This window comes from Trematomus bernacchii, unplaced genomic scaffold (genome assembly GCF_902827165.1).
Source record: "Trematomus bernacchii unplaced genomic scaffold, fTreBer1.1, whole genome shotgun sequence".
In the NCBI taxonomy this organism is placed as follows: domain Eukaryota; kingdom Metazoa; phylum Chordata; class Actinopteri; order Perciformes; family Nototheniidae; genus Trematomus; species Trematomus bernacchii.
The window spans coordinates 11,320,336-11,332,607 of record NW_022988043.1 but is presented as its reverse complement, the minus strand read 5'-3'; the positions used below and the strand labels follow the sequence as shown (position 1 = coordinate 11,332,607).

The 12,272-nt window shown below is 43.5% G+C and overlaps 1 protein-coding gene across 1 annotated transcript; it reads right to left on the bottom strand.

The window, feature by feature from the left end:
* Positions 1-1,689: 1,689 nt before the first annotated feature.
* fgf10b (fibroblast growth factor 10b) lies at positions 1,690-8,672 on the bottom strand. Its single transcript, XM_034118514.1, has 3 exons — positions 8,222-8,672; positions 2,809-2,912; positions 1,690-2,461 (listed from the first exon to the last, which is right to left on the bottom strand). The coding sequence occupies exons 1-3, from the start codon at positions 8,670-8,672 to the stop codon at positions 2,270-2,272; spliced, it is 747 nt and encodes a 248-aa protein (XP_033974405.1). The 3' UTR covers positions 1,690-2,269.
* Between the last annotated feature and the right edge of the window lie 3,600 nt (positions 8,673-12,272).

The window sequence follows — 12,272 nt, the reverse complement described above, 5'->3', positions numbered from 1 at the left end:
AAGTGTATGAGTGGTTGAATATGTAAAATGACGTAGTATTGATTTATTATATCTGCAAAAGCACTGTTGTACAATTTTGTGGAGCTAACTGATATATCTGACCCACATTTATGCACCACAGAGGCGATTCTGGACCTGTGCAGCCCCTCCAGAGAGCCTCCCACCCTGAGCTCTCTCAGTAGCTGCCCACTACAAACATGTGTTGCACCAGAGCTCTCAGTGTAAGTATTCATTAGTTGTTTGAGCCTCCAGCCATTTTCCACTTGTTTCCCAAAGCTGGATCACATTATGCCACAGAGAATTCCCGTGCCAGAATAAGGAAACCCACTTCGATAAAACGATTACTGCCCCTTATTTGCTATTATTGTTGTTTCTCCCCCAATGCCAATGTCTTGGTGGGAGTTCAAACATTCACAAATCTCTAGAACGCACAATGTGATATATGACTATAGGATTGTTGTTGAGCGGGAATCATGTGCATAGCCACCATTACAGGTTTTAAATGCAAGAGAGTGGAGTTTGCGGCTTCATCAGTTCACATTATGTAGATTACATAACGATTTATTGTCTGCATCATTAGTTTGCATTTAAAGACAAATATAGGGAAATGCAGTGCTACAGAGACCAAATCAACCTTCCCATTGTGAGGTCTTTCTTGTAAATTTAGTGCAGAAATATAAGTAAATGAAACCAAAAATATATACCCTTGGCCTCAGCAACAACAACACCACATTGCACAATCACTTTCATAAGCAGAGAAAATGCATTCGACTGTGTATGGTGCAGAGATTGTGATGAAATACTATTTCATATGTTGCCATTGGCCCTGACTGTCATGGTGGATTCCATTGCAGCATTCCTTGGCATTAATCATTTGTCGCGGTGATTCCTTAAACGGCAATGAAAGGACAATATACTATAGCCTAAATAAACTGTTTCCTGTACTATTAATATGATTCACATTGCTTTTGTTGCTTTGGAGTCCCACTCACAGGCCAACTTGGATAAATGTCTCTTGCCACCGGTCTCTCACCTTCCTGTCTAATCTACTCTCTTCGTCTTCTCGTGCCTTTGCTGAGATGGATGTTCAGAGAGGCGGGATAAGAGAACATGAGGCCCGGAAGCCTGTGGTGTTAATGTTCTCCCCGTGGTCTTTTGATCTGGCATCAAGGCAGCTGTCATTGATTAGTGTGTTTGTAGATGATTACTAAGGGAAATGGGTGGTCAGACACAGGTCATATCTCTCTTTCTGCCTCCACACACTTTCAAGGCCCTGCAGTAAACATATTGGCAGAAGTGATGCTGTCCAACATGACAGAGCTAGTTTGATATTTTAGATTTTTTGTGGCAGATCTGTAATATTAGGATATTATGTCACCATCTACAGGCAATACCACAGAAGGAACCTCCCTCCCATTTTCTTGTCGTTGGTCTATATGTTTCCTGTTTGCTTGGGTAATGATCATTAGTGCAATGGTTGCCACATGGAAAATCTGGCGAGGCATTACAGTTGCCTTTTGGCCCTCAGATAAGAATAGACTAACTGTGACCTGAAAGTTCACCAGGGTTTCTCACTTCTTGCTGTTCCACTTCAGTAAAATCCATTTCCGTGTATTGAGGAAGTCAGACAACTACATTGCAGAGGAGAATTTTTTATTTTATTTTCACATAAAAGAGTTCCTATAAAAAGTAAAGAATGCAAAGGAATGCTTGCCTTGTAAGTATTCCCCTCCAGTTAAATATTTCACAAAAATAAATAAATCATTACATTACAGTCAAAACACAGTGGTTAAGTATCAAACATTTGCTTTAAATGTGTTGCATCCTCTATTATTCATGCTGTGGTGATGAACTGACCAATCATGTCCCTCATCTTGTCTAGTCTCATCTCTCCTTTTATCTTGCGGATTATCTGGGTTTTCACTGTAAAATGTGGATTATAAATAACATCTTCTGCATCTACCGCAGTATTAGCTGTGTTGTCTGCATTACACACATACTCCAGTTGCAACAGTTTGGCACAGAAAAGAAGGATAAATATTGCATCCGGTGCCACAGAAAACACAGATATCATCCTTTCCCACTAAATAAAGTACGTGATCTCAGTAAAAGTCAGGAGCAGATACCATATTTTTTTGTGTAACAGTGTTAGTGCCTTGTTTCCAATATGAGATTTCTCAGTGAATGTCTTTATTTTACAGCTTTTTTATTATTGAAAACCTCTCTGTCCAGTGCTGCTTATCCTCCTCCCCCTGTTGATCCCTCCAGTTCACACCATAATTGGAAGGAAGTGGGTGGCCGTGTTCTTCCTGCGGGTTTTCTTCCCTCTCAGCGGCTTCCCGTGGACATTCAGACCCACAAACATCTGCCGCTTCTTGTTCCTCCACTCAGCTGATGCGTACGTGTTGTAGCCGTTCTCCTCAATGCGCTCCTTCAGGGTGCAGTCAACACCGAACTCTCTCTGTAAAAACAATAGGTATCACGTTTCAATGTTTTAACCCAGGCATGTGAGGTTAAGGCAAAACACACATCATTTTCTTGTGCAAATCCATTGTGGTTGCTCATGGTACCGTGTTTATTTACTACTCCTCCTTAATCCATATTGCATGTTTTGCTTTGTGAGCTTGAGTAGAAGTTAGTGTGCTCTTCTAAAATTGCATAGTTAGAGGTTAACGTGTGCGCACTGGCCTGGTTGTTTTTAGAGTTGACCCAGCAGTTAGAGAAGTAAAGATAAGACCTCCTTTGATAAGGACAGACTATCTCTCTTTCTCTGGAGCGTTCAGATTGACCCCTGACCCGGATACTAACCGCTCCGTACAGCTCTCCCTTCCTGCTGATAGCCAGATAGTAGTTGCTGTTCAGCCCTTTGATGGCCACCACTCCCACGTCCACCGATGTGATTTCCAGAATGCCTAGGGTTCAGCAAAAAAGACAGTTACATCAATGTGTGTCAACATTCACAGTGAGCATAGGAGCCTGATGTCATTTGTGCATGTAACTCAACTGCTGAGATCAAAACACTTAAAAAAAAAATTCACGTAGACAAAAAGAAAACAAAGAAAAAAAAAACGTGTTTTTGACTCGTAGTTGAGGTAGATGAGTTTACAGAAATGTATAAATAAATCCATAAAGTTTTACAGAACTCGGAGAGGGTGAGAGTAACGAACGGATAACAAAATATTGCACGCTCATTCCAGGACATTTAGGAACACACAGTGTGGGAATTCTGCGTAAGTCCTTAAGCAAGATTTATCGTTTTGTTGATATTATAAAGGCACTTTACAACCTACACCTGTGTAACAGATTCCAGCTGCGCAAGCCATTTAGTTTGAAAATTAATAGGTGGATACCGCAGAGATTCTCAGGTTGTTTATGTTCTGTTTGGTATTTAGGTTTCCAAGTCCCTGTGCAAGCAATTCAGGGTTCTCATAGGCTATTAGAGGGGCTAATTTATACCCCAGTTAACAAGGGCATGCTTTTGCCCCCGACAGCTGTGGTTATTTGTGTGGTCTAAGTATCAGAGGTCAGAGAGATATAACTTCCTAACGTGTCCTTTGACCACAGAACCTACTTGTCTCGTCTTATCCTGTGTGTGTGTGTGTGTGTGTGTGTGTGTGTGTGTGTGTGTGTGTGTGTGTGTGTGTGTGTGTGTGTGTGTGTGTGTGTGTGTGTGTGTGTGTGTGTGTGTGTGTGTGTGTGTGTGTGTGTGTGCACATTAACCTCCCCTGTTCCCGTGGCATGTTTGATTTCATGCCTCCCTCCCTGACTTCCTTTCCCCACTTCCTGTGAGCTGTCGTTATTTTATCCAGATAAGCACACATGTGCGCACACACACACACACACACACACACACACACACACACACACACACACACACACACACACACACACACACACACACACACACACACACACACACACACACGCACACGCTTCAGCGTGGGGTGTGAACTCCAGAGAGTCAACGACAACCTTTGATCAGATCAGCAACCCCTCCTCTGTCTGATGACTGTTTGTGTGGTAGCCCGCCCCACTGTCAGGCCCACTCTCCGGTGGTTGGGGGCCTGCCAACCTGGTACATGAGGGGACAGTGGACGATGCAGGTGTGCCCCCAAAGATCAATCTCTTTTTTCTTTTTTGTTAAATAGAGCAGCTTCCCTCCTGTCTATGAGGTCTTGACTGTATCAGTTTCTAGTTCAAACAGTGGCACCTCGGGGCAGTGAGGTCTGAAGCGGCAAGGCGGTGGTGGGGACTGTATCACAACGGCCATTGAAGATCTGAGAGGAGCTGGTTTCTGTGTGGGATCGGGTGTCGGGTATGGAGTGAGGATGTAAGACAATCTATGGCAGTCTCTGGCTGCTCTGTAAACATGGGAGGGATGAAAGGAAGGAGAACAGAGGAGGACAGAGGAGCCATGACAGTGAGACTGGGGGTGGAGTGAGGATTAGTAAGTCTGTAATGATCACTGATCAAAGTCCGCCACCGGAGGCAGAGGGGAGACAGGTCGCATACACACACACAGGCGCGCACACGTATGTACGTACTGACACACACATACACAGAGATGATATTGTAGCAGGTGAATGTGCACTTGCAAATCTAACCTGGCTGTGAAACTGCACAATCTCCATTCACTGTTCTCTGCTTGATGCTGAGCTTGGCCCACAAGTGGAGAGTAATGAGTTTATGGCTGCAAGTATGGGAAAACACCACCACCAAAACAGCCTACTCCAGATTACTACATTAAGCCTCAAATGTGACAACGATGCTTTTTACGTGGTACATTTTACAAACCACACGTGAAAAATGTAGCCGTAAGTCAGCCAGCCGTGCAGGTTCAGCTGTTTACTTGGGGAGACAGCAGTTTTTTCTTTTGCATGCTGGTTGCTTTTCTGTGTGGCTTATTTGATAGTTCTGTTTAGAGTTACAACAGTAAATGGTGCGTTGGTCTTGGAATGGAGGCACACAATGCCAGTGAGAATTAAAGGTGGTTTTTCCACAGTCGGATGCCAGAAACCATGTGCTTTGCATCTTGAATTGTTATTCCTCCTCACCCCTGCTTTGCTGTTATTTTCAAAATAAAAAAAAAGGATTTCTGCCATTCCCATGAGGATAAATGAAGTGGAACAAGGCGTAAATCAGGATACACAGTAATAACACTTGATACAGACCACACAGAATGTATCTGCACAGAAGGGATATGCATCCTCTTCCCCACCTCTGAGAAAAGCTATACATTTCTCTTCTCAAACCTCAATAAGAGCACCATCTGTTTTTTTCCCCACGCAAAAGGCAACTGCTTTGATTAAAGGACATGAATGCACAAACACTTAAGCACACGTTCACATATAACACACACACACACACACACACACACACACACACACACACACACACACACACACACACACACACACACACACACACACACACACACACACACACACACACACACACACACACACATACACACACACACACGGCCAGAAGCATCTTGCACACGTGGCCCCTAAAGCACAGAATCACAAATGATGGCCGGACAGAAATACACACACACACACACACACACACACACACACACACACACACACACACACACACACACACACACACACACACACACACACACACACACACACACACACACACACACACACACACACACACACTACCAGACAGCTTCTTCCTGCCCTGCTGCATCTACTCAGATAAACCCTGCTATCACCTCTCACACACTCTCATAAGTTAGATCAGCTTGTATGTAGGCATGCACACACACACACACACACACACACACACACACACACACACACACACACACACACACACACACACACACACACACACACACGCATGCACACACACACACACACACACACACACCCTGACAGGCTCACCCTCTCACACCGTCACAGCCGCGGATAATTACCTAAATGTTTTACCGCCAAACTTTTGCCTTTAGTCTTATGAAGCAATATTTCACTCAGAGCCGCTAGTCGTCGTAAATTCAGGAGAACTCAGCTGTGAATCACTCATATTTTAATCACATACTTAGGCCATGCAGATACCTACTTAGCTGACTTTAACATAATCTCCCTCCCTTTCTCTCTGCCTCTCTGTAACCTCAGCACAGGCTCTCAGCAGGTTTGAAAGCCATGTGGGACAGTTTTGCGCTGGCATCCCCATAAATCTGTGGGAGGCTGGATACTGGCTCTTTAACAGACAGTGAGCCGGGTCCTCGCAGGGCCACAGACAGCACCCAAAACCAAAGCCTCCACATCTCATACACCTCTAGGAAAAGCATGGTAAATCTATAAATGAATCTATTGCTAAAAATCAATGTAGTGTGATTTGTCTTGCAACTTCTGGCTCAGCAAAAGGTAAGCCATCCTCCACTCATCGCAAAAAAACTTGATATTTTGTCACTTCAAGGGACCATCGAGGGTCTACAAAGGACGTCAGCCCTGGGATCATGTCTAGCCCCAGGGGCCAGAGCAAAGACTGAAGCTGCTGTTGTGTAGTATCCTTTACCGTGTGAACCTGATATGAGGGCACATAATCCACACACAGTGTCCTCAGACCCCCCCCAGGACACAGCTTTTTGATGGCACCACCATTGATACTGAAGACGCGCGGCTTTGATGTGGCCACAATGATGTTCAGCCATGTCATTCATGAACTTGTACCTCTAGAGATTCCCCTGTGCTCCCTTTCACCTCCCTTCAATGCTCACTCTGAACTACCTCAAACTGACTTTTGGAAATGGCAACACACTCCTAAAAATGAGAAGGGTGCTGGCCAATAAAAAAGAAGACAGAGTGGTAAATCCTCTTCCAAACATACATAAAGTTTGGGGTGATTTCACACACCACTGTTATGATAACTGAGTCAGACTTCCTTTCAGTTTTACAACTTAAAAGAACATTCTACTACTACCACTAACAAAAATGCAGTAAAGGCATTGCGATGTTATACGGTCAGTAAATAAAGTTGCCTCTTTCATGACCTTGTCAAAACAAACATCTCCCCTGACATTATGCCTCCCCATGCCATTTCCCCTAAGTCACTTTGATTGAATATGTGGTTTAGCTCTCCCAAGAGGAACATTAAAAGCTTCCATATACACTCTGGGTTGGGGGACAGAGTGGGAGAGGGAGGGAGGGAAAAAAGAGCATGTGAGAGATGTATACTGTATGTGTGAGTGTGTGTGTCAGTAATAAGGGAGCACATGTGTCATCCTCCGCTGCTATATGATCACACACTCACTGAAGCATGTGAGTGCCCGCTGGCTGATAGGCACACACACTTAGCTCGGTGGGAACACTGGAAGACTAATGAGAAAGCTATTTAACTGACTGATATCCCGAAACATACAACGTGTAATCACTCTAAAGACTTGTTTCTCTGAGTGCAGCATGTCAAACTGCTTTAAACAAATGTCTGATCTGTCATGGAGGGTATGTAATTTGCCGGACGATGGCTGGCAGGCGAGCAAACTGAGTGGGAGAGTGAGAGAGACACAGACACAGACAGGCAGAAAAAGTCGGAAAGCATCGATGAGACTGACAACCATATCCTTCCCCCTCGCACCCCTATCCCTGTTCTTCTGTGGTTGTTATCAGTGCTGTTTAACCAGGGCTGTGAAGACAGCCTGATAATGGCTGCCTTATCTGCCCCTGCTCCTTTTTAAGCCATCTGAGAGCTACCATCATTGTGCTGAACGTTTGGACAGGAGAGATACCAGTGGGATGTCTGGTTTAAAACAAAATATGACTTCATCCAAACGACCAACCAATGGGCAGGCTGGCAGTCTCAGAATATCATCCAAGAAACATGCTTTTATATAAATGTGATGTTTTACGCAGAGTAATATATCCAGTTTATGCATTTCTTATAAAGAACAACCACCTGATTTGTCAAATGAGAAATAACTAAACATTTAAGAGGGTTTCTTATTGCAATAAATGTCCCACAGGTGCTCTTTGTTGTGTGTGATAAACAAATGCCTTAAAAGGTCAAAATGTTTGGCTGCATAGATTAAAAGCCTTAATTTAACACAGGCAGTTTGGCTGTAAAAACTGATGTGTGTGCTCAAATGAGCCTGGCTTCTTCTCACATTTAACTTTTGCAGCCACCACCACCTAGACTCAGATCATCGTTGGTGTCTGCTTCCTTCTTTTCTGTCTACCTTTGCACATTTATATCACCAGGAATTACTTACTGAGGGGGTCATCCTTGCTCTTGGTTCCATTGACCTTTCCGTCCCTATCGATCCTCAGGAAAAACTTCTGGAAAGAGAACAGCTTCCTCCTCCGCATGTCCCCTGTGAGATGATTGTAGCTGCGCACATGCCTGCCTTGTGGCCCCCCAGTCCGACCCAGGGGGCCCCCAGTGGCCCTGGGCCTAGACACGACCTCAGTCTCAGAAATGTTCAGTGGGACCCTGAGAGTTCGAGGGTTGGCGAGCCTTAGTCTGTCTCTGCGGGGCTGATGGCAAGCTGCCCCCGGTAGGGAGAAGGAAAAAAACACCAGGGCAACCAGGAGAGGCAAAGACAGGGAGGAAAGCAGTGTGGATGGGGACCTCAGTCTGGTCCCAGCGTGAGCCCCTAACCCAGCCCTGGAGCAGGACGAGGCAGAGGCAGCCTTACTCCCTCCAGCAGCCCATCTGATCATGGTAGTGTGCTGTGTGGAGGACTACAGGCAGCCTCAGAGCCTGGGACATGCTGCTGGGGGCGAGAAAAGGCTGGGAGGGCAGGGAGGGGAGCCCTCCACAGTCCAGACGCGGCGAGGTGGTCCCCCTGCAGAGTCCCAATTATTTAGCACCTGGATAAGATTCTTTCCCTCTCAATTATTTTTGATAGTGTTCAACAATGTGTCAATGTGTTTCAGGCTGATATTCCACTGAGTCCTCTTCTCCACGAGAAAGTTTTAGGCTGAAGATCAGAAAGTCTGTTTTGGAAAATAAAACAGTCTGAATGAACAAAGATTACGACAAAAACAACACACCGATTACTTTTTGAGTTTATTCCAGTACTGAACCTGTTTTTCCACTTCCCCTACGTTTTCTAATCGCTCTAAATTGTTTGTAGAAGTTGACTATACTCGGCTGCTCCAGTGTGACCCTTTTATTTCCAGGCACTTTCTAAATAAATAAAAAAACAGAAAATAAAAAGATATAAAGTTCACTGATATCCAGTCAGAAAGATTGCCATGTGAAAAAAAATCCTTAATTCCAGTACAATGAAAGAAAAAGGCAATCTACCTGTCCAATAGCTGCTTCACTCCACATGTGCAGAAAGTGATTTTCAGATTTCAGTCTGAGGAGAAAAAGCAGGAATCGAGACTTAAAAAGGAACGCTGGTCAATCCGGGCGCATGTGAGATAATCCATCTGTGTTCTCTCCTCATCGATTTACCCCCAAATGACTCCACCTTCATGAAGCATCGAGGTAACGGTCTGGGGAGGTCTTCCTCTCGCTCTAGGGGTTGAGTCAGAGTGATTTGTCTCCTCTTCGTTGGGTTTCTTGATACAAGGATTCCTGGTGTGATCTCCTCACCTGGAGGCTGATCACAGAAAATGACTGAGTTGTGTTGTGTGTAGCTGTGTGACTCTGTTACTTATTTGATCCCTCCCTCCTTTACTCAACTTCCCCTCGCACATATGGGAGCAAGTACTGCTCTCTGTGTGTGTGCGTGCGTGCGTGCGTGCGTGCGTGCGTGCGTGCGTGCGTGCGTGCGTGCGTGCGTGCGTGCGTGCGTGCGTGCGTGCGTGCGTGTGTGCGTGTGTGTGTGTGTGTGTGTGTGTGTGTGTGTGTGTGTGTGTGTGTGTGTGTGTGTGCATGCCTACATACAAGCTGATTTACCTTATGAGAGTGTGTGAGAGGTGATAGCAGGGTTTATCTGAGTAGATGCAGCAGGGCAGGAAGAAGCCGTCTGGTAGTATTGGATCTGTCCCTAAGGCTAAAGATTGTACTGGTGATGGCTTTATTGAATAATCAAAGGGTTATTCTGTTTTCTGTATGGTTGCAAAAAATAGTTCTTGTTGTATTTTCCATGCAGGACTCGTGTTTTTTTTTGTTATCTTGTCTAAGATTGAGTGTGAATGAATACAAAATGTAAATAGACCCACTTATTACTCATTAAGATGTGATAATCCTAACAAGTGGTCATCCTGCTCTATCTCTTCAGATAAAAATCATATTAAGTTACTATGGCCGGTTCCAGTCTGGAAGCTGGTCTTATCACGGCCATCTTCTCTCCTCTCTCTTTCCCTCAAGGCACTTTATCGTAGTGTGTTATCTGTCTTGCGGCGCTGTAATGCAATGAAGCTCTCTAGTTTCACTCAGCAGACCTCCGCCTTCCTTTGGGACTCAGGTGTCTGAGTGGCCCTCGGCCAATGAGACTCTCTTAAACGAACCATGCATCATTTGCTCCTCAAGGCAAGGCAGGCACAGGATGGACAATATCATAGCGGACTAGACAACAATGCACAATATGTGGAGTGAATGTGCAAAATATTAGGGACGGTCACTTTTCTCACGAAGCACACTGAAGAGGCAAAATTGATTCAATTACATTTTTTCTTTTTCAATCGACACAAAAGTAGCAGGGTTAGAATAAACACTTCACATTATGCAAAGAGTGTTGCAACACCAGAGAGACAATTCAAGTCTTATTAAGATGTTAACAATGATCAAGGGCCATGTGGTGACATTTCTAACTATCTGCTGTGATAAACTAAACTTGTGCTGGCAGTCTTATCTGTCCTCCCTGATCTTTGTGTCTTTCTGTCCTCTTCCTCACTTTCCTTCCCCTAAGTCCCAGTTTTTAGTGCCTGCTTTAATGTCTGTCAACGATCTTTGGCCAGAACAGCAGTCTGTGTCTTGGCATGGCTTTATCTGGGATACAAACAAAGCTATCTTATCATGGCTTCCTTTGTGGTGTCCTTCCCAATGTGATAACCTGAATCAGTGCAGAGGAAACAGAGCTGGGAGGAGCAGCCATCATTCTTATTGATTATTAGTCGATTAAGTTGTTCTAGATTTATTTGCATTGCTTAAAATTGCTTCTACTTTACCTAAATGGTGTTATTACAATTAATGATTTTATCTAAATGTTGATTTAAGTATATGTATCTCTGTTGAAGGTTTATATTATTTTCCAGATTCCAGATTCAAAGGTGTTATTATTATGTGCACAGCTACAGTGTACCTCCAACACAAATGTTGTTTATCATGTTGTAGTTAAAGTAAAATATGTTATTTCTCATTTTATAAATCAAAGTTTGTCATTTGTATGAAAACTATCTAACTATTCATTTCCTTTTTTTTCTTTGTGTCATGCAAAACATTAGGCTGTCCAACATGTTATTACATATTACATACGTTTTTGCAAAGCATGTGGAATAGAAAAAAAGAGAAAAGAATCAGAATGAACTAGAAAACAAACTAACACATATCTACTCTATTATCTCTCCGTAAAGAGCTTTGTCTCCTTTGCTTTCTCAAGATAACTAGCTCATTTCAATGTTTGAATTTAAAATGAGCACTAATAGACACAAATACCAAATACTCAAATAGATCGGTTAATCTTGTGCATTAATTGTATTTTATTCTCTTCTTTAAAAACCTCGGCGAGGTTTAATTACTTTGACTGTAAGACTGTAAGAAATGTAAGTGACAATATCTTGAAAGAAACATTTTATTATATCAAAATTGTGTGGCCTGGAAATATGCAAATATGTTTGTTGGACAATATTTTGGGGAAAAGTAGTAAATGAAATAGCTTGTCTGTGATTTATCATTCTGCGTTCTACTTGTGTACGGTTCACTGGACAATCATGGCCCGACGCACTATTCTTTCTATTAGAAGTATGATAGGTAAGATACTGTAACATAACTCAGTGAGAGCTCAGACCAGTGTGTTGCTCTCAGTTGAATGCATCAGGATTGCATTTGAAATGATTTCACATTGAAGGCATGGTCAGATTCTCAGATAAGGGATCAGAGACTGAAGAGTCAGCTCTTACTGTTCTTTCCACTAAGACAGTAATGTCCTCTGTAGGTGCCTCAGAGGGATGCAATGATTTGCAGGATTTCTTTAGAGGCCAAGGAGCAAATTCTTTGTAAACGTAACCGAGCCTGTGTTTTATCTCCTAAATGCAATATAAGTGAGATTTGCGGGGTCTGGAGATGGTCTCATCTCTTCCCTGCTCTACAGCTTTTGCATTTAGTGTATCTTTATAGATCTATCCCTGCATTGCATTTCAAAGTTC